Source organism: Taudactylus pleione, unplaced genomic scaffold, assembly GCF_031769625.1.
Source record: "Taudactylus pleione unplaced genomic scaffold, aTauple2 ptg000906l, whole genome shotgun sequence".
Lineage (NCBI taxonomy): Eukaryota > Metazoa > Chordata > Amphibia > Anura > Myobatrachidae > Taudactylus > Taudactylus pleione.
The window spans coordinates 2,544,830-2,568,431 of NW_028285307.1; the positions used below are offsets into that span (position 1 = coordinate 2,544,830).

The window sequence follows — 23,602 nt, forward strand, 5'->3', positions numbered from 1 at the left end:
AATGCTGCTAAATTTAGCAAGTACGCTATCCAAGGCATGGGGCCCTATTTACTACAATCCACATTAAAATTGTAGTGTGATATTACCGACAGAATTCGTATTGTGAATTCAGGCAATATCCCAGGGATTTATTAAAAATCCCTTGCAGGGACGGAGCTTGCGATAAAGCTCTGTCCCTGCGAGGCCCCTCCGCACACTTAACACGGTATTTTCGCAAAAAATACAGTGACAAGTGCCCATGCATGCGCCGACCAGCCACCGCTGCTACCTCCCCCCTCCCTGCCCCACAGGAGACTTGAATCATTGTTACACTGTATAACTCACCCATTGTGTGAATAGAGGTCCTTTACATGGAGTTTAAGAACAATCATTTATTTCATACATAAAACATTTACACAGAACAAAAAAAAACCCAGGAGGGCTGGGAATGTAGCAGGGGCGTCAAAGGGCAAACTGGTCTTAGCCCCAGGGCAATTTCCACGACCTGATCTCTAGAACCAGGACGTCGGATGGAAGTTCTGAATTTTGACCATTTCAACAATGAATACAAAAGAAAACACAAAATGTGAAAATGAGTAAAAGTGGAAAATATAACAATAAACAAACACTATGCAGTACTAGGATACAAACCAGAAATGAAACTGCCAAATGACGCGGGACTCCCTCAGGCATTAACTCGCCCTGTACAGTGTATACAGTGTTGACTTAGGTCTCCCGTAATACAGTAAAAATTAATGAGCCCAGGTATTAAACATCTTCTTATAAGTTACAGTCCAGGGGGAGGGGGAGAGGGGGAGGGGGAGCCGAGGTAACAGCCGCGACTGCTCCACATAGGCAAATCAGAAGTCCCAAATATCTGAAGAGAGCAGAGTGATCCAAATCCTGCCGTGATCCTCCTGGCATCCTGCCGCGGCGCTGGGCTCAGTCATCTCACATGGTGAAGTAGTGATACATTGTAGCAAACATGACCAGCATCTGCGGAGAGACGGTAACGGTTACACACTGGCAGATGTCACATGACAGATTATTATTACCGCGCTGTGGGGTCTGGTATGAAAAGTCGACAGTCAGTATGTTCACATGGACATTAGGACAACAAAAAACACCGTTGACATTCACAAATGTCGACATTTTCGGAATGTCAACACTTTTTTTTGCCAATTTCAGCCTAACCCTAAAAATAACACACAATTATACGGTTGACATTCCTGTGTCGACATGTTGACATTTTACACCTAATACACAAATACATCTCACTGGAAGGGGCCAATTGAACCCAGCAGAATGAGCAAAACTCGAACACATCGTACATCTTCATGCGCAAAAGTTTCACTAAGTCACCAACGTAATGCTGACCATACACTAGTACGACCAGCATAAGATGCGATTCATCATACGATTCCCGTTGAACTCCCTGGCCGCACGATTTGGTGCTTTTTGGCACACGATGTACATACGATCTCATGTACAATCACTCGCCCCTGTACGACGGGTCGGGATACGGTCGATCGTGTACCTCACATGCGATCATAATAGATTTAAATGACGCCGCTCGGACGCACGATGCTTTGCATGCGCAAATACACGGCACGATCTGCATACAAATATGATGGATAATATGGGCTGCGCGTCCGATCATAAGATAGGATAGAATAGCTGCGGGAGCGCGCATTGGATCGTATTCCTACCTAATTGCTACATGATTACCACGCAATGCGTCGTACGAGGCATCTAAAATTGTGCAATCAGCCAGAAATCGCGCTAGTGTACGGCCAGCATAACAGCGTTGTCACTTACAGCTGTGTTTTTTTGGAAAAACTGCAGCCGGCTACAACGTAACTTTTTGTTGGTGGCCCTGAGGGCGCGAGGAACATACTGATCACCTGGGCTCATGTGGAGCGCACCCAAAGGGGCCAGGCCAGTCATGAAGAGAGGGGAATGCCCACCGCTCAGCTATAACGCTGGCGCACTTAGGGGTACGTGTATCATGCGGTGAGAAGCACTTTATTCGGCATTTTATGAAAAAGGGGTCATTGCCGCTTCTTTAAAATGTATTAAAAAGGCTCATTGTGGAGAAATGATTGTGACATGTGTAAATAACGCCAATAACGCCAGCGAAGCGTGATCAGCATTTACGAAGCAACGAAAAACTGAGTTTTTTTGGTTTCTCGCCCTGTAGCAGATGGCGCCCCCCTGAGGACGGTGCCGAGTGTTACTTAAAAATCCCAGTGGCAGATTCGACCTTCATCGCACATGCGCTGGACACCAGAATGAGATCTCGCGTTTGTATAGTGTGCGCCCGCTGGGAGCAGCTCTGTATCACATCAGCATTAGGCTGCCGGGACTCAGACAGGGCCGAGCTTTACCGAGTCACCGGACGGGGTGTCATTCAGTGCAGGGATGTGTCAGATTAATAAAAACTTTTTCATAATCAAAATGCCTCAATATATATATATATTTTTTTTTTTTTCTTTTCTTTGTTCATAGTTATATAATGGGACCCTCCAGGTCATATTCACTGACCGTAGGGGCATTTATAATGAGCATTTGTTGCAACATTTGTTTGTTTTTCCCCTTCTCAAATTGGAAATCCAAAAACAGAAGAAATTCACGTCTTATAAACATTCTCCCAAATCATCTTTGTTCTTGATCCTTCATAATAAGTGTGAACAGCTTTATTACTTAGCAATAGGGCTCTTTACTGAGTCATCCTACAGCGCATCCGAAAAGTATTCACAGCGCTTCACTTTTTCCACATTTTGTTATGTTACAGCCTAATTCCAAAATGGAATAAATTCATTTTTGTCCTCAAAATTACAAAACACAAAACTAAGAAATCACATGTACATAAGTATTCACGGCCTTTTGGGCCCCATCCATCTGCGATGGATTGCCGCGATCCGGCAATGCTGCAACCCGGGATCGCAGGATCACAGAAAATCAACATGTTGGATTTCAGCAATTTGAAGATCGCGATCAAAAAAAAAAAATTATCGCAATTGTCAAATAGCCGACATTTAACATGACAAATGTCTGCCATCCAGGGACAGATTGCAGAACATCGATGGTGGGCGATCAGAAATTTCCGATCGCAGCCCTGCATCGCGGCGATTCGTCGCTGATGTATAGGCACCTTTTGCCATGAAGCTCAAAATTGAGCTCAGGTGCATCCTGTTTCCACTGATCATCCTTGAGATGTTCCTACAGCTTAATTGGAGTCCACCTGTGGTAAATTCAGTTGATTGGACATGATTTTGAAAGGCATACACCTTATATAAGGTCCCACACGTGACAGTGCATGTCAGAGCACAAACCAAGCATGAAGTCCAAGGAATTGTCTGTAGACCTCCGAGACAGGATTGTCTCGAGGCACAAATCTGGGGAAGGGTACAGAAAAATATCTCCGGATGCACTGTATGTATCAAAAGGGCTGCTGCTGGCGATAACATGGGTACTGGTTTCTAGTAACCTACATATAGATTGCCCCATGCCAGGGACTAAAAATACTCGCTGTACATTGCCATTGAGTTACAATACAGACAGAATGCTAAAACATATACTACAGATGCAGGCGCCGGAATCCCGACCACCCAATGCCAACTACATCCCAGATGCGGGAGTGCTAGTGTGGGCAGTGAGGAGGGTCAGGGCCGCAGGGTGTGATGATGGGGGAGGGGGTGTAGGAGACTGAGCAGGCCTGGGTGTTGGGGGGTATGGCCAGTGGAGGGGGGCGGCTACGGCTTCTTGTATGGCGTCATGGGGGTGTCCTGCCCTGCATGTCAATGAGCCCTAAATCAGCGTTGACATTTAACGGTCCCTGGACTGCTGATTAAACAGGTTTTAATCCCATTTTAATGAGAAATACTGTACAACTTTAGGACATTTCAAATTTTTAAAAATAAATCAAGAGATTGGTCAGGCCCCAGTACTAGGGGGCAAGGGCCAGACCATCTTGGTTGTGATTTGGGGGCAGAGACGCCATTACACCATGCTAAGATGGTCACGGCCATGTCAGACGATCTCTGCGGCTTAGACGTTGCAGATGGAATTTGTCAGGAGTTTCCAGTCACCCAACTTACCGTCCACATGAGGATAGCAAATCCGAACCAAGAGATGCCCCACGTGTAGCTGTCAATCGCGTGCCCAATATGATCGAAGCATCCCTGTAAGAGGAGGAGGATTTCCGTCAGTACTGAAGCACCCAGCAGGTTTATCTTTTAGGTCTCTCTCTCTCTAAATACAGAGGCATAGTAACATGAGTACGGTACCTCTGATCGGCAATAAGGATTTATTTATGGTCCCTTATATAAAGCTGATCTCTCATCCCTGAGGAGGCTGAGACAAGTGGCTGCCCCTACAATACTGGCTGGAGCCGTACGTTACCTTACTGCAAGCCAGGCCAGGTTCTAGTCCACAGCGTTGTATCAGCAGGTCTGTGGCCGTGTATAGCCAATGCAATGGGGAGCAGGCCTGAATACACACACTATACACAGAATGGTCTGTACAGGTGCATATATCAGGATAAGAACAAAGTATTCACGTAATTCTGCAGCTATAAAATACAGAGTCATAGGTTGCTCATACACAGAAAGATTAGAGATGATAGGGGGGGCAGAGAGAGATTAGAGATGATAGAGGGGGGGCAAAGAGAGATTAGAGATGATAGAGGGGGGGCAGAGAGAGATTAGAGATGATAGAGGGGGGGCAGAGAGAGATTAGAGATGATAGAGGGGGGGCAGAGAGAGATTAGAGATGATAGAGGGGGGGCAGAGAGAGATTAGAGATGATAGAGGGGGGCAGAGAGAGATTAGAGATGATAGAGGGGGGGCAGAGAGAGATTAGAGATGATAGAGGGGGGGCAGAGAGAGATTAGAGATGATAGAGAAGGGGGCAGAGAGAGATTAGAGATGATAGAGAAGGGGGCAGAGAGAGATTAGAGATGATAGAGAAGGGGGGCAGAGAGAGATTAGAGATGATAGAGAAGGGGGCAGAGAGATTAGAGATGATAGAGAAGGGGGCAGAGAGAGATTAGAGATGATAGAGAGGGAGGCAGAGAGAGATTAGAGATGATAGAGAGGGAGGCAGAGAGAGATTAGAGATGATAGAGAGGGAGGCAGAGAGAGATTAGAGATGATAGAGAGGGAGGCAGAGAGAGATTAGAGATGATAGAGAGTTCATTTATGTACTTTGTAAGGCGCTGCGGAACCTTGTGGCACCATATAAAGGATACTTTTATTACACACACTAACTCAGTGGTTCTCAAACTCAGTCCTTAGGACCCCACACAGGTCACATTTTCCAGGTCACCCAACAGGTGCACAGGTGTAATCATTACTCACGGACACATTTTAAAAGAACCACAGGTGGTTATAATTATTTCACTTTTGATTCTGCGAAGAGACCTGGAAAACATGCACTGTATGGGGTCCTGAGGACAGAGTTTGAGAACCTGTGCACTAACTGATAAACCTGGTTTCACCCAGGGAGACCTTAGATATTTACTGTTTGCATTTCCATCTCACCACTCCAGTAACACCTGAATCCCTCACCCCTATAGTAATGCATCCCCTCCCTCACCGCTATAGTAATGCATCCCTCCCTCACCCCTATAGTAATGCATCCCCTCCCTCACCTCTACAGTAATGCATCCCCTCCCTCACCCCTACAGTAATGCATCCCCTCCCTCACCCCTATAGTAATGCATCCCCTCCCTCACCCCTATAGTAATGCATCCCCTGCCTCACTGCTATAGTATTAGACATTAGGTTAGACCAGTGGTTCTCAATCTCGGTCCTCAGGAACCCTCACAGTTCACATTTTCCAGGTCACCCAGCGAGTGCACAGGTGTACTCATTACTCACTGACACATTTTAAAAGATCCACAGGTGGAGCTAATCATTTCACTTGTGATTCTGTGAGGAGACCTGGAAAACATGCACTGTGTGGGGTCCTGAGGACAGAGTTTGAGAACCTGTGAGTTAGGGGGTAAGTGTACAGTATGGAGTGTAGTGTTAAGGTGCATACACACACAACGATTTTTTGAACGATTATCGTTAAACGATATCATTTAACGATAATCGTTTGAAAAAATCGTGCACTTTCTGACTCAAACGAGGAACGATTATTGTTCAGTCAGACTTGTCAACTCAACGATTTTCATTAAGTTAATATGCAAAAATCGTTTGTAGTTCATAAAAATCGTTCATTACATTTAAATGAACATAGTAAATGAAAAACTTTAGTAAACGATTTTAGTTCATTTTTTCAAGGTAGAAAATAGTTTACTAAAATCGTTAATTAACTAAATCGTTGTGCGTGTATGCACCTTAAGGGACACTGGGGCCCATTTATCAAAGGGAATTTGAGGTAAATTCCCCGAAAACACCTGTTTTCGGGGGTTTATCTCATATACTATGTATCCCCTGGATGTATGAAGGAGGGATCGCATATCTCCGATACCTGCTGCGATCCCTCCATTGCCGCCTCCCCCATAGATTTCTATGGGGGATGTGATGCTGCAAAATGTATCAATATCGGGAATGCGAAGCATTCCCGATATTGGCCCCAGTAGCTAACGCTATTTAAAGATAGCGTTAGCCACTGTAGCCTATGGGGACTTACCGCATATCAGCCGGCGGAGGGATCTGCTAGATCCCTCCGCCGGCAATGGGCGCCGCTCAAGTGCAGTCCGCGGGACTGCGCATGCGCAGAAGCCCCGACTGCCCTCCGGAGACATCGCAGGGACGGGCTCTTTTCGGAGCCCGTCTCCCTGCATGTCCCGGATAATACATCCGGCAGATAGTATCGCATTTTGCAATGCGATCAGGGGTGGTACTGCATGCCCTGATCGCATTGCAAAATGCGATCATTAATAAATGGGCCCCTCTGTTACTATAGAGTTGAAAGGGGAAAATGTATTACAACACGGCTGAGGGAGGGGAATAAGTTACAACAAAGGTGAGGGAGTGGAATGTTTTACTATAGCGAGAGACAGACACACACACACACACACGGAGACACAAAAAAAAAAAAAACCAAGGCTAAACCATTTAGCTTCCGCCCCATGGGCCTTATCCCTTATAGGCCACCAGCACAGAGACCACCACAGCAGCCATTACCGTAGTGTAGATGTAATCAGGGTGTCCCACATGGCAGCCTTGCTCATTGACGATCTGGAAATTGTTGTCTCTCTGACAGCACCAGAATGGCCAGGGGGCATCGGACTCATTGTGCGCACCGCGGAAATAGGACCCATAGTTAATCCAGTCAGCGGGGCCATCTACACCACAGCAGCTTTTCTGAGAACAGAGAAAACAACATTTTACTCTGATAATCCAATTTATTGCTCCACATACAGCACCTGCCGTCATCATGAGGGGACCGGTCCTGACAGGGGATCAGCCGCAGCAGTAACCCCATCACACTGCGCTTACCTCCAGCATGGTTCTCTGCCAGAAGTAGGTGATGGCTATTCCCTCGTCTGTGATGTTGTCCGAGTATCGCGCCAGCATCTGCCGTTTTATTACATTGGAGTTTATCATCTGTCCAAAGAATGAAATACAGAGCAGTTACACACTCAGAACCGCCGCAGAGCGCATCGCCAAATCTCCAACATACCATCTATCCACTCCTAGCCCACTACGGCAGAGCATCTCATACTCTGTGCCATCTCTTACCTTTAGGCATTCATTGCTCTAATGGCTCCAAAGTACCCGACACTTACTACCTCCACAGTTCACTAAACACTAATGATCTAACCTTCTGTGTTCTTCCACCATGCTTTTGTATCAGGCAAGTCAAGCTGGACACCAAGCACCCTCCAGAATGCGATGTTATATAGAGCCCACAGCAGAGCCGGCGCCCACAGCAGAGCCGGCTCCCACACAGGGCCCACAGCAGAGCCGGCTCCCACACAGGGCCCACAGCAGAGCCGGCTCCCACACAGGGCCCACAGCAGAGCCGGCTCCCACACAGGGCCCACAGCAGAGCCGGCTCCCACACAGGGCCCACAGCAGAGCCGGCTCCCACACAGGGCCCACAGCAGAGCCGGCTCCCACACAGGGCCCACAGCAGAGCCGGCTCCCACACAGGGCCCACAGCAGAGCCGGCTCCCACACAGGGCCCACAGCAGAGCCGGCTCCCACACAGGGCCCACAGCAGAGCCGGCTCCCACACAGGGCCCACAGCAGAGCCGGCTCCCACACAGGGCCCACAGCAGAGCCGGCTCCCACACAGGGCCCACAGCAGAGCCGGCTCCCACACAGGGCCCACAGCAGAGCCGGCTCCCACACAGGGCCCACAGCAGAGCCGGCTCCCACACAGGGCCCACAGCAGAGCCGGCTCCCACACAGGGCCCACAGCAGAGCCGGCTCCCACACAGGGCCCACAGCAGAGCCGGCTCCCACACAGGGCCCACAGCAGAGCCGTCTCCCACACAGGGCCCACAGCAGAGCCGTCTCCCACACAGGGCCCACAGCAGAGCCGTCTCCCACACAGGGCCCACAGCAGAGCCGTCTCCCACACAGGGCCCACAGCAGAGCCGTCTCCCACACAGGGCCCACAGCAGAGCCGTCTCCCACACAGGGCCCACAGCAGAGCCGTCTCCCACACAGGGCCCACAGCAGAGCCGTCTCCCACACAGGGCCCACAGCAGAGCCGTCTCCCACACAGGGCCCACAGCAGAGCCGTCTCCCACACAGGGCCCACAGCAGAGCCGTCTCCCACACAGGGCCCACAGCAGAGCCGTCTCCCACACAGGGCCCACAGCAGAGCCGTCTCCCACACAGGGCCCACAGCAGAGCCGTCTCCCACACAGAGCCCACAGCAGAGCAAGCTCCTATACAGAGCCCACAGCAGAGCAAGCTCCTATACAGAGCCCACAGCAGAGCAAGCTCCTATACAGAGCCCACAGCAGAGCCGTCTCCCATACAGAGCCCACAGCAGAGCCGTCTCCCATACAGAGCCCACAGCAGAGCCGTCTCCCATACAGAGCCCACAGCAGAGCCGTCTCCCATACAGAGCACACAGCAGAGCCGTCTCCCATACAGAGCACACAGCAGAGCCGTCTCCCATACAGAGCACACAGCAGAGCCGTCTCCCATACAGAGCACACAGCAGAGCCGTCTCCTATACAGGGCACACAGCAGAGCAAGCTCCTATACAGAGCCATGGGTGGGATGATTGAGGCAGAGACCATAATCGTCCCAACAGCTCCACTAGAAACCGGTGACCTCACAGGACAGTGATGTCACCAGCTCTTCATGAATAGATAAAAGGTGGCAAATATCAGCTCAGCGGTATCCGGTCATTAGGTCTAGCTCAGCTCATAGGAGGCTGCCTGCGGTGAAAAGTTTTTTAGACACTTATTCAGGAAAGTAAAGGGAAAAAAAAAAAAAAAAAGAAAAGGAAAGAAAGAAATTAGGGCTATTCAATAGATCTTAGGACAATCTTTCCTGCGAGATATGAACTAGTTGTCTACCAGGAATATCCCGCTGCCCTGACAGTACTTTTATCCCCACCTGAAGTCATGCATCACCGATTCAAATGCATTCAGCTGACCCACAAGCCAAATCCGACCCACCAACCCCCCCCTCTCAGAATAGAACTCCGTAACTTACATAATCTCGGTGGGTGAACGATGTTATACAGGAAGCGCATTCAAATATATACACAATCATCATCAGCACCAGGTACTGAGGAGAAGGGGAAAAAAGAAAATTGAGCATTATGGGGCCTATTCATCATACCTAAAATACCGATGGGGGTAATTAGGTTTAGAGCTTGCATGGAGATCTACCTAATTACCGGAGGGTTCATCATTCCTCCTCCCTATAACTATCTATTCCGGTAGCTGTCATTTTTGCGATGACAGCTTTTCGGGAAATAGATAGTTATCCCTCACTACACTAAGTTACCGCAGCTGGAAGCAGTGCTGAGCTTGCGCTGTTACAATCGTAAATCCAGCGCATGCGCAGCACTACTTACAGCTGCGGTAAGTTTGTGTACACCTCCCCCCTCCGCTCACCTCCCCCCGTCCCGCACTTACCTGCACGCTGCAGCGCCTCCGGCTCCGTCCTGCTGGTCTGTCATGTGGTCTCCCAGCAGCCCACAGTGCAGTTTAGTAAAAAATAAAAAAAAAATTCTAAACTTTATTGTGTTCTGCTGGTAGAACACAATGTCAGCATAGCAGACGGAGCCAGAGGATGCATCAGAGCGCCGGAGGGAGACGCAGGACGACCTGCACAGCTGGAAGCAGGTAAGTGTCACCTGCTATTCGCCACCTCACAGTGGCGAATAGTAACTCCATCAAATTCCGAAAATACATAATTTTCGGAATTTGATGAATACCATAATTTCCATATCCCCATACTAATGTACCCATACTAATGTACTAATGTATGGGGAGTGTGGAAATTAACGCAGGGGAACTTCGCACAGGAGATATCACTGATATCTCCTGTGCTAAGTGGCTTCATGAATACTAAAATAATGTTATTTAAGGAAAATGTCCTTAAAAACGTTATTTTAGTGTTGATGAATAGGCCCCTATAACTCCAATATTACATGTGCAGCAAGCGAAGTGCAATAAACACGTTATCAGCTAGAAAGCTGCAGCGGGCAATGGAAGTTTGAATGAAGAGAAAGGCAATAACATTTGAACCTGACTTTTTGCCACACACAGGAGGCAGCAGTGGGCAACGCAGGAGAGGGGTTTCCAAATGCTTAATTCCAAATGGGGGGGGGGGGGGGGATTAGAAAAAGAATGGCACACTGCCCTGGACGTGGATGTACAGATTGGTCTCCTTAAGTACTAGACCGTGTATTATACAGTATTGATAATTCGCCCTATACAGTAGATGGTCTATATCAGTGCACCCCTAACAGTGCATGTTTTCCAGATCTCCTAGTTCATGTACAAGTATATTCATTACTGGCTGGCACATTTTAAAAGATCAACAGGTGGTGCTAATTATTTCATTTGTGACACTGAGGGGATGCAATTATACTATTATATGCTATTTATACTGTGGTCCTCATGCTGTGGGCTAGGAGGGGGGTTTCCAGGCAACCAAAATTACAGATATTTTTTTTATTCCTTATGGTTGTTATCCATCACTTCTAAACGCTACTTAATTTTGTTTTTTTTAAGGTGAATTTCTATGGGGTCTATTCAGCAATGATTTATTTTTTTTACATAAAAAAATGTGGAAATCATAATTTCTGCATTTTTTATGTAAATCCCCTATTCAGCAATGGGATAATGGAGAAGATAACGCAATTATATGCTGCAATAATTCCCATCTGGCAGAGTACCGCACTGTAGGGATCAGCCATTGATCCCTACAGTGCTTTAACGCTTTTTGCTATTCAGCAAAGCAAATAGCGCTAAAGTACTTGATAAATCCTTACTTTATATAACGCCATCTCAGAATGGCGTTATATGAAGAAAATACATTAAATTCCCCAAAAACTGCAGGGACAGAGGGAGATTTTCCCATAAGTCCCTGCAGCATCGTGTAACTCCGCCCAGTCTCCTGCCCTGCTTTGCAGTGACTGCCGACAGGTCGAGTCTGTTAAACCTGCCGAAATTGATTGACGTGTACACAGGCTTTATATTAGACTGTATACATATACAGTATATTTATGTGCTATTAGATATAACATTTATATATAAATGTTATATATAAAAAGCAAATAAATATACATGTATACAGGCTAGTATAAAGCCTTTGTACACAGGTCAATCACTTTGGACAGGCTGGAGATGTACTTACCCGTCTGCGTTCACCTCAAAGCAGGGACGGAGACTGTTCCCGAGCGCACGACTGAGCTTGCACAATAACAGAAGTGATTGTTTTCGGAAACTGATAGCAATGCCTTCTGTAACGTCGCAGGGACAGCGTCTTACCGCAACCGCTGTCCCTGCAGAAAATAATGCTGAATAGCAGCCATAAACATTTATAAATGATAAAAAATCGTGACTATGTTGCCCGATAATATTCTGGGCAACATCGTCACTATTGCCGAGTAGAGCCCCTTTTCTTGTATCTAAAGACGTTAGCAAATATATCTAAAAAGATTTTATTTTTCGTTTTTAATACACAGTCGAAGGTATATTTACTAAAGGTCGATTATAATGGATTTTGATCAATTGAATATCTATAAAAAAAAAAATCAGCATCGATGTTGTGTTTCTGGGGGTTAATCGCACATTTACTAATACTTAAAAAACCAAATTAAAAATTGACTGTTAGTAAATGTGTGATTCAGCCCAAAAACACAACATCAATGCTGATCGATTTCCAACGATTTAAAATCTATTAAAAATGACCATTAGTGAATATACCCCTTAGGGGCGGGAAGTACTAGGCATCACATCCGCAATGCGGTACATTCCGCATGTCATCCGGTACATACCGCAGTTAATTACAGCGGTATGTACTTAGAATATCGCAAAGGACAGCTCTCCTGATAAGAGCAGTCCTTTGCAATACCCTCGGATAGAAAATCTTCCAGGTTCGTTTAACACTCAGAAGTCCCTCTAGCGTCCTTCTACATATGCGCAGAAGGCTGCGTGGGGAGACGGGGGGGGGGGGGGCCATAAGTGGCTGGCATTACCCACTAGGACGAAGCACAGGAATACATCACATTCTGGTGCCTAAGTACATATGGAAAATGCAGTAAAACCTCTAAAATGCAGTTTTTACAGCATTTTCCACTTTAATACATCCCGACCTTTTACTCTTTAATGGTGTAGATGTTCATCGTATTGCTATGCTATAGTACCTCCCTACATTAGGGGGAGCGGCTGACATTTCTGATATTAACAGCTCGATTAAACTTTTGCAATCTAGAGAACAGGACACGCCCTGTGTCTTTCATTAACTGCCCAGCAGAACATGGTGAGACTTGTAGTTCCACTACAGCTGGAAAGGCACAGGTTGCCTTTACGCAACGCGTTTCGGTAACTTGTCTGAGCTTTGGAGTAATTCATTTTTTTTTTGATCTGTCCATAAAACAGCAAAGACTGTGGAAGGCGACAAGTCAGGGGAAACAGTTTGTATTAGGTTCTGGTAACCGGTACATACAAATGGCCCTGCTGCCACCAAATACCTTACAGCGATCATTAAGATAACTTACCGCCATAAGCATCATCCGATTGCCCTTTATCGCAGCCGCCATGCCCAAAATTGCCACAAGGAAGAAGGAAAACCCGCAGAATATGCCAATCCAGCCTCCGGCAAACACGTCATCTTTTCCAGTCCACCCTAAAACAGGGTAAACGTAGTAAGGGTCTGTGGTGGCCCAGATGGTTTCCGCAAACAGCGCCAAACCGCACAACTGTAACGGAGAACAGAATACAGATTAATATTACGATACAATAATGTCCAAGATTAAAGTTGTATGTACAGCAGTCCAGTCGCCCTCTACTGGTACTAGGGCGATAATCCTACTAAGGACGACAGGTGGAAAAATCGCCCATAGCAACCAATCGTCTTCTATGTGTCCTATTACACAAATTACTTGATAAATGATAGCTATAAGCTTGATTGGTTGTTTTTGGCAACTGTTCCTCTTGTCCTCTTCAGACTCGATACATCTCCCCCCTAGGAAAACATTGACTAATGGGCCTATTCACACAATACTGGCCCACCCCCCATATATGGAAAGCAAGATTTCCCAAACATACAGAAGAACATATCACTTCATAAATAGCCTCAAGGTGATAGCAAAAAATAGAATCCCCCCTCTCCAAAAGAGATACTTCATTCATGACATTCCGGTTCCACCACACCCATCAGACGAGTTTGCATAGAGTCCGGAATGACTTGTACTACCACATTCTCCTAACCTGTACCTGGGGGCTTGTGAGCAGGAAGACTGTGAAAGGAAATCTATAGCAGACACAGAAAGTCTATATCAGAGTAGGAAGGAATTTAAACAAAAATATTTTTTCACCTAAGCTTGATAACATGTTTGGGTCATCAGGTGTCCACAGGGGTATTTATGACACAGGCACCTGGAGGAGGCAGCAAATTCTGCACAGTCCAGGAGAAAAATGTAGTTTATCTACAAATGCAGCTCGTACTGTACGTGCTAGGATACAACGGTCATACAAACAGGCCGTACTACATTTGGGGCTGGCTTCTCTGTACACCTCATGAATACTGCGCAGCCAGGGGGTGGCGCTGTTTTGTTGCAGAGTTGTTCAGTTTTATTATGCCCCTATTTTTTGCCCGATGTCTCTCTCGCAGTGGTCAGTCCTGAGCATTTTAAAGCGCAAATTCAGAGGTTCCCAAAACAAACGACATGGTGGGATTTAAACGTGCACACTATCCTACTCTCCTGGAACCAATTTTTTGGGGAGACCCACGGACCCCTGGAGTAGGTCACCCTCCACCGGCGACCTTGTGAAACGGGAGAGAGCGTGCGCTATGATGAGTTTCCCAGAATTGCGTCATCTTGACCAGCTGCTGACGAGAAGCGCCCGGCACCAACCCGCCACTAGCAGCTGCATCTCCCAACGCTGCCAATCGATGGATCAACAGTCGCTGGTCAATGTTTTTTACCCTCTGGTGGAACCATGGAAGTTTAAACCATCGATGGCCCAAGTCTGCACACGTGCAAATGAACGTAGAGACTGTGGCGTGCAATACAGAAAAGTGCTGGACTTTTACCATCAGACCCCCCCATCGATGGTTATACCATTGAATATCGAGAGGAAAAAAAAACAATCAAATATCAATACTGTAGTAAATTGTAGTTGATGGCCAACCTAAGCATCTCCTCTCCGGGAACTTGCCTACTACGTAATATTTTAAACGTTGGCAAGTGTCATTTAAAGAGACACCCATTACTACATCTGAGCCAGGTAGACCCAGAGTAACTCTCCACAGTGCATGGGTCACAAAACCATCTAAACATTCCTAGGATTGTGCATTAAAATACAGGACTAACAAGTTATCATCAACAAATCTGGTTGTCGGAGACCTCTGACCCTGAAAGAGCATTTCCGATTTTGTAAGGTCTTCACACTGGCCCAGGAAGCAACTTGTTGAGGTTACTCGGACAGGCGCATCGCAGACGGGACCAGAATAGACCACAGAATACAACATTATTTACATACACTATACTCCAAGATCAGACTAATTTAGTCCATGGACAACATTACTGCCCAAAGCCAACTTTTTGTGCATTTTTTACAAATTAATATTTTTGGATAAAAAAAAAAAAAAGGAGCAGCAATTTGTCCTGGTACATTAGTGCCGTCACTGCTGTGTAATCCCAATGCCCTGTATAGATAAACCTCCATCTACAGATGTGTAAGATAAGAATTACCATGAGCTGACGAAAAATTAAATATTGCTATTTTCCATTTTTAGCATTCCCTCTCACCATGTAGAGAGAGGAGTTGCACTACGCTAATTAGGGAAAGGAAACCACTAGCATTTCTGATTCTTTGCATGATCAATTTGCAGATTACGTTATCAATCTCAGTAGAGATCTCTAGAACGCTAGTTTGCAGATCTCACACCAGGATCCCTGTAAACATCTGAGTTCTATTAATACTAATATTATAAGAATGTTGTGTCTGTCTGTCCAAGCTGGCGCAAAAAACTACTGAACCCATTTTCATGATAACTGCATCATTGTGTAGTGAAAACTCTTAGAAATAACCTGCACTGAGTTTCATCTTGATCGGTCAAGGTAAAGATGAGCAATAACAAAAACTATATGTATTGGCCTCATCAATGTGCGCGGCTGGTAAGGGGTGGGGGGAGAGGTGCTTTGGGCCCGCGGTCACATGAATAGGAGAGGTTACATAGCAGTCTGTGCACAGGGCACACAGTGACATTGGTGTGAGAGGTGGGTGAGGGCTACATAGCAGTCTGTGCACAGGGCACACAGTGACATTGGTGTGAGTGGTGGGTGAATAGGAGAGGTTACATAGCAGTCTGTGCACAGGGCACACAGTGACATTGGTGTGAGTGGTGGGTGAATAGGAGAGGTTACATAGTTGTGCACAGGGCACAGTGACATTGGTGTGAGAGGTGGGTGAATAGGAGAGGTTACATAGCAGTCTGTGCACAGGGCACACAGTGACATTGGTGTGAGTGGTGGGTGAATAGGAGAGGTTACATAGTTGTGCACAGGGCACAGTGACATTGGTGTGAGAGGTGGGTGAATAGGAGAGGTTACATAGCAGTCTGTGCACAGGGCACACAGTGACATTGGTGTGAGTGGTGGGTGAATAGGAGAGGTTACATAGTTGTGCACAGGGCACAGTGACATTGGTGTGAGAGGTGGGTGAATAGGAGAGGTTACATAGCAGTCTGTGCACAGGGCACACAGTGACATTGGTGTGAGGTGGGTGAATAGGAGAGGTTACATAGCAGTCTGTGCACAGGGCACACAGTGACATTGGTGTGAGTGGTGGGTGAATAGGAGAGGTTACATAGTTGTGCACAGGGCACACAGTGACATTGGTGTGAGAGGTGGGTGAATAGGAGAGGTTACATAGCAGTCTGTGCTCAGGGCACACAGTGACATTGGTGTGAGTGGTGGGTGAATAGGATAGGTTACATAGGGAGGTTACATAGCAGTCTGTGCTCAGGGCACAGAGTGACATTGGTGTGAGTGGTGGGTGAATAGGATAGGTTACACTGTGCACAGGGCACACAGTGACATTGGTGTGAGAGGTGGGTGAATAGGAGAGGTTACATAGCATTCTGTGCACAGGGCACACAGTGACATTGGTGTGAGTGGTGGGTGAATAGGAGAGGTTACATAGCAGTCCATGCACAGGGCACACAGTGACATTGGTGTGAGGTGGGTGAATAGGATAGGTTACATAGTCTGTGCACAGGGCACACAGTGACATTGGTGTGAGTGGTGGGTGAATAGGAGAGGTTACATAGCAGTCTGTGCACAGGGCACACAGTGACATTGGTGTGAGTGGTGGGTGAATAGGAGAGGTTACATGGCAGTCTGTGCACAGGGCACACAGTGACATTGGTGTGAGAGGTGGGTGAATAGGAGAGGTTACATAGCAGTCTGTGCACAGGGCACACAGTGACATTGGTGTGGGTGGTGGGTGAATAGGATAGGTTACATAGCAGTCTGTACACAGGGCACACAGTGACATAGGTGTGAGAGGTGGGTGAATAGGAGAGGTTACATAGCAGTCTGAGCACAGGGCACACAGTGACATTGGTGTGAGGTGGGTGAATAGGAGAGGTTACATAGCAGTCTGTGCACAGGGCACACAGTGACATTGGTGTGAGTGGTGGATGAATAGGAGAGGTTACATAGCAGTCTGTACACAGGGCACACAGTGACATAGGTGTGAGAGGTGGGTGAATAGGAGAGGTTACATAGCAGTCTGAGCACAGGGCACACAGTGACATTGGTGTGAGGTGGGTGAATAGGAGAGGTTACATAGCAGTCTGTGCACAGGGCACACAGTGACATTGGTGTGAGTGGTGGATGAATAGGAGAGGTTACATAGCAGTCTGTGCACAGGGCACACAGTGACATTGGTGTGAGTGGTGGATGAATAGGAGAGGTTACATAGCAGTCTGTACACAGGGCACACAGTGACATAGGTGTGAGAGGTGGGTGAATAGGAGAGGTTACATAGCAGTCTGTGCACAGGGCACACAGTGACATTGGTGAGAGTGGTGGGTGAAGGCGTTGCTGTCACCAGTCTGTATAGCGCTGCTGGTCACATGGGCCACTCCTGCCACAGGGCCCCTATGCAAAGCAATACAACTAGGACACATCAAAAAAAAAAAAAAAAAAAAGATTGGCAGAAACTAATTCATTGTGGGCAACATCTAGATTATAAGAGCAGGTTTCAGTTTCCTGAATATTAGTAGCGGTTAAAGAAACTCCAATAATTATTTTTTTTGGAGCGTCTCCCTCTCAGCCCGCAGTTATTATTTATAGCTTGTACCAATGTGAAGTCTCAGAGACCAGTTATTGTCCCAATTATGTAGATAATTGAGATGTCTTGGGTTGCAGGTTGGGGCCCTGGGCAGTACAAGGGCCTAAACAATTCTTATTGAAGCTCAGCGGACAAGTAAGGCTTTCACCAGAGAGTGAGGGGCCTATTGCAATGGATGCGGGGAGAGGTTATTGTTGTACCGGCCATCCTGAGGCTCTGTGTATGGCATACCATCAGAATGTAGACATGGATGGGAGGTCCACAATGACACAATGTCAACATCGGTTGTGTGCCGATTTTAGGTTTAGGGGTTGAGGGGCCCATTTACCAACAAGTTTTATCATACGCAATGAGTTTTAAAACTCGTTGCTTATAATAGATAGTGCTCCTGCCAATCAGCGCCCAACTGCCATTTATCAAACAGATGACAGTTGGGTGCCGATTGGCTGGAGCACCATTATCCTATGCAACAAGTGTTAACACTCTGATAAATGGGCCCCATAGTTCGTTAACACCGTGATGGGATTGCGAATGTCGGCATTCAGACCATGTTGACATGCTGAATGTTGAGTTTCATACCAGACCCCTGTGTATCTCAATACGGGGGTCTAAACCAGATAAAAAGTAATAGTGTTCCAGACACAGAAAGCCAACTCTATCTCACTTTCCTGATGTTATCTTCAATGCTTAGCTCCCACAGATTCCCCCAATAACTGAATTAAACAAAAAAGAGGTGGTGGGTCGGGGTGCAGGGGAGGGAGGGTACCAGCCAGAGACCAAATGTCAAGCAAGCAAATAGTCACTTATATTGAAAATTTGTATAATACATGGTTGTGTATATACAGGGCCTAATGGTTATAATGGAGTATTAGGTGCTGGCTCTATATTAGGGGACTCTTTCCCCCTCCCTACCACACAAAGAATAAACTCTCTACTACTCACCATGATGACGACATTTCCAAACACGATGACGGCCACTAGGCCTTCCGACCCCTTCCCCGGCATCTGTGTGATCTGCAACAGACAATCATCATACTGGATTAGTAGGCAATGGACTCCAGGGGTCTAAGGCGTCAAATGCGGTATACAATGTAACCGCTCGGCTTTCAAGTCCTGCCTCTTATATTGCTCAGATGCTGCAGGATAGCGGTTAGGGTATAAGTAAAACATTATCTCCATCTGTTACATCACAATGGCGGCCTACACGCAATGGAGCCCAAACAGTGGAGTCACTAGCCGAACTTTAATAGAACATTGAGTTTAATTAATTTACCAGACTCAATTTTACACCTTTATGCCACACTGCAATGCCCCTTACAACACATTATGCCACACAGTAATGCCCCTTACAGCACATTATGCCACACAGTAATGCCCCTTACAACACATTATGCCACACAGTAATGCCCCTTACAACACATTATGCCACACAGTAATGCCCCTTACAACACATTATGCCCCTTATAATACATAATCCCACACAGTAATGCCCTTTATAAACATTATGTCACACTAATACACCAAATAGCACATTGTGCCACACAGTAATGCCCCTTACACATTATGCCACAAAGTGATGCCCATTACATCCCACCCTGAAAGATCTACCTCACCAATTCTCCTCTCCGCTTATGCCAGTCTGTCAGCTCAGCTCAGGACAGGTTGCACAGTTTGTTTGTGTAGAACCAGATTATTGGGAACATAGCTTATAACCTGTAAACTGCATGTGTCAAGTTAGTGCCCCTTATACAGTGCCCCCTGTAGTAGTCTTCCTGTAGTTGTGCCCATATGCAGGGTCCCCCCTGTAGTTGTGCCCATATCCAGGGCCCCCCCTGTAGTTGTGCCCATATGCAGCCCCCCCCTGTAGATGTGCCCCTTAAATTATAGCCCCCCTGTAGTTGTGCCCCTTAAATTAGAGCCCCCTGTAGTTGTGCCCCTTAAATTAGAGCCCCCTGTAGTTGTGCCCCTTAAATTAGAGCCCCTGTAGTTGTGCCCCTTAAATTAGAGCCCCTGTAGTTGTGCCCCTTAAAGTAATGCCCCCCCCAGTACATACCAGAGTCCACGCGGCCGTTGTTCGGGCTGTCGCTCCCGCTGCCATGCTGACTGGATCGAACTTGAACCAGCAGGCACTGCCGCGCAGGCTCCTCAGGTCGCGGGTGATGTCAACCGCGCACTGCATCACTGGGAAGGCTGGCCTCTGAAGCAATCATAGACTTCCTTAACCTCCGATCACTTCAGAGACCAGCATTCACAGCTGCAGTGGCGAAGCAACGGCCCCCGTTGTCCCTAAGCCACCACGGAGGCCGTAGTTACGCCGCTGATGCACTGGGCAGGCATTAAAATTTATCCTCCCAGTTGTGATGTTAGTTTCGTCGGTCGCTGCAGCCAGTGTACGGGCGGTCGGCGGGTCGCCCGTACACAGCCAGATGTACAGATACATCGGCATCAACTGTGCTGCAGGGATGACCTGATATGTCTGCAAACTACACCGTTCACAGATCTAACGAGTGTAGACACCCTCCGATGCACTCGTGATATATCGTTTGTCAACTGTACGATATATCGCATAGTGTGTTGTGTACCCAGCATTACTGTCTACCTGGCCAGATACAGGGCACTCGCGGAGAGCTGCAGTGACCCCTGCCAGGCTGGCCACACACACTGGGCTGTAGGGCACTCGCGGAGAGACACAGTAATCCCTGCCAGCCTGGCCACACACAGACTGGGCTGTAGGGCACTCGCGGAGAGCTGCAGCAACCCCTGCCAGCCTGGCCACACACACACACTGGGCTGTAGGGCGCTCGCGGAGAGCTGCAGTGACCCCTGCCAGCCTGGCCACACACACACTGGGCTGTAGGGCACTCGCGGAGACACACAGTAATCCCTGCCAGCCTGGCCACACACACACACACTGGGCTGTAGGGCACTCGCGGAGAGACACAGTAACCCCTGCCAGCCTGGCCACACACACACACACTGGGCTGTAGGGCACTCGCGGATAGACAGTAACCCCTGCCAGCCTGGCACCACACACACTGGGCTGTAGGGCGCTCACGTAGAGCTGCAGTAACCCCTGCCAGCCTGGCCACACGCACATACACGGCTGTAGGGTGCTCGCGGAGAGACAATAACCCCTGCCAGCCTGGCCAGATACAGGGCAAACGCGGAGAGACACAGTAACCCCTGCCAGCCTGGCCATACACACACTGGGCTGTAGGGCATTCGCGGAGAGCTGCAGTAACCCCTGCCAGCCAGGCCACACACACTGGTCTGTAGGGCGCTCACGGAGAGCCGCAGTAACCCCTGCCAGCCTGGCCACACACACACTGGGCTGTAGGGCGCTCGCGGAGAGCTGCAGTAACCCCTGCCAGCCAGGCCACACACACACTGGTCTGTAGGGTGCTCGCGGAGAGACACAGTAATCCCTGCCAGCCTGGCCACACACACACTGGGCTGTAGGGCGCTCGCGGAGACACAGTAACCCCTGCCAGCCTGGCCACACACACTGGGCTGTAAGAAATCTGGAGCACGTTAAGGCCTGTTTCTCAGTAGGCATCCCCACTTTTAATCCTACATATATGTTGTATGACAATTAAGATTTATAGGATAGAGCATTTAGGAGGAGACGATAAAATAATCAGGGGTCTATATCCCGCTAGGACCCCAATCACAACTATTAGTAGATTTTATTTTTTTTTATAAAGTCAACTTTCAGTTCGACTAATAGAAAAAAAAAATACAAAATTTGATTTTTACATTATTTTCACATTATTGCTTATACAAAGGTTTTAGGATTTTTTTTTAAAGGCTTGTGTTACAATATTAACCCCTGGAGATGGCGTTAAACAGAACCGGTTCCACAACTGGAACCGCCGCAGGTTTTGTTAAATAGACGTCATCAAGCAATGGAAGCAGTGACCCCTTTTAATTATTGGGCGATGGGAAAATCAGCCCTATGAGAATAGATTTGCCCAGCATTAGGGCTCATTACCCTTAAAGCAGTAAAGTATTGATGCACTGTTTCCAGTGTCAGGAGGTGCAGCTCAGGTGTGTCACCCACCCACCCACCCACCCCCTCTGCAGGCAGAGCTCGCTCTACCACAGGAGAACCCCAATCTCTTCCCATGCAGGTGCTACACAAACACTGCACTACCAGTCATCCAGATCACAGGTTACTGAGGACTGCAGGTGGCTTGTTCCTGATCCAGCAGCAGGTAAAGGGTAACAACCATATCTACAGCACGTCAACTTGTGTCTCTTGGGATGTTGTGGAACTAAAACTCTCAGAAGATCATACACATCAGAGGCTTTGCCAGCTCTGCAGCTATGATGGAAGAGGCAACCAAAAGGCATGCTGGAACCAGTAGTTCAATACCTAAAGAGCCACAGTCAGTCTACCTCTGCACACAAAGGACATGCTGAGATCTGTGGTTCAACAACGGCTGACAAGCCACAGGTTGTTAACCGCTGCAAATGGGGCTATAAAACACACATTATGTATAATATATATATATATATATATATATATATATATATATATATACACACACACACATACATAAACATACATACTTTTCTCCAAAAGGTGCTTAAACACATCGACTTTCAGAATCTCTTTCCATTACAGAACTCAAACTCCAAATGCTCCCTCGTATAGATCTACGTGCAGCCTCAACAACACAGGTTTTCCAGATCTCCTACTAGAATCTGATCGCATTCTAAGATCTAAATAAAACCATACACCATTAGGACTGCAGGAGACGAGGTTTGAAAAACATTCTCTAGATCAGCGGTTCCCAGTCTGAGACCTGCAGGCGCCCGAACGGTCCAGTACCTCAGTCACTTTGATATAGCCATCTGTGTTCAAGCATGGATAGCATTAAAACCTGGACTGTTAGGGTATGCGCCTTCAGGCTGAGTTTGGGAACCACTGATGTAGAGGACTGTTCTGCTCATGAAGGTTATACTGTATTATATTACACCATATATAATAATAATTAAAAAAAAAAAAAAAAACACAATTAGCAAAGAGAACATTAATTCCTAAACCTGATTATATATTATAGCAGGAAAAATAATGTTCATTTGTAAACACACCTTATACAGGATCCCAGCAAAGGGTCACTGCTAACGAAGCTGCGGCTTTAGCTGTAATTACAATAATTAACAAAGAACAAATTATGACCGGACCGCAGCAATCTTACAATAATTATTACTTATTTTTCAAAGACTATATAAGAAAATAATAATTAAAATAAACTTAATATACAATTAATTGTTTATATTCAGAAGAATCCTCCAACCTGTAAGGTGAGTTTACTGTATTTCCCCAGAAGCCCTGCACAGACCACCTGCCCAACACACCTGCACTCACCTGTCCTCACAGTCTCAGGTGTAATGTCCCCGCCTCACACTCTCACTGCTACTTATAGACTCTGCTAGGCTGACTGGGGCTATAGCCTGTGTGTGTAATGGAGCTTGTGACTGGGGTGGGGTTATTGTGGGTCTCCCATCTCATGTGGTGCAGAACGTTTTGGAGGGAGGAGACACAAATGCCTCCTATCCTCCAACTACACCTCTGTAACATCTATTACATTATTATATGAATATATCTGATTTACCCCAAGTGTTGGGGACAGAGGTGTTTACACTGAG

The 23,602-nt window shown here is 47.1% G+C and overlaps 1 protein-coding gene across 3 annotated transcripts; it reads right to left on the reverse strand.

The window, feature by feature from the left end:
* Nucleotides 1-356: 356 nt before the first annotated feature.
* UPK1A (uroplakin 1A) lies at nt 357-23,402 on the reverse strand. Of its 3 annotated transcripts, none has more exons than XM_088459352.1 (9): nt 23,322-23,402; nt 23,045-23,095; nt 18,890-18,961; nt 13,141-13,341; nt 9,618-9,692; nt 7,434-7,541; nt 7,119-7,298; nt 4,080-4,163; nt 357-975 (listed from the first exon to the last, which is right to left on the reverse strand). In XM_088459352.1, exons 3-9 carry the CDS (start codon nt 18,950-18,952, stop codon nt 931-933), a joined length of 756 nt encoding a protein of 251 aa, XP_088315478.1. In that variant the 5' UTR covers nt 18,953-18,961; nt 23,045-23,095; nt 23,322-23,402; the 3' UTR covers nt 357-930. The 3 variants fall into 3 exon arrangements, with proteins under 3 accessions (XP_088315478.1, XP_088315480.1, XP_088315481.1); XM_088459354.1 differs by having other exon boundaries at nt 23,312-23,334; XM_088459355.1 differs by lacking the exon at nt 23,322-23,402 and adding an exon at nt 23,251-23,269.
* Between the last annotated feature and the right edge of the window lie 200 nt (nt 23,403-23,602).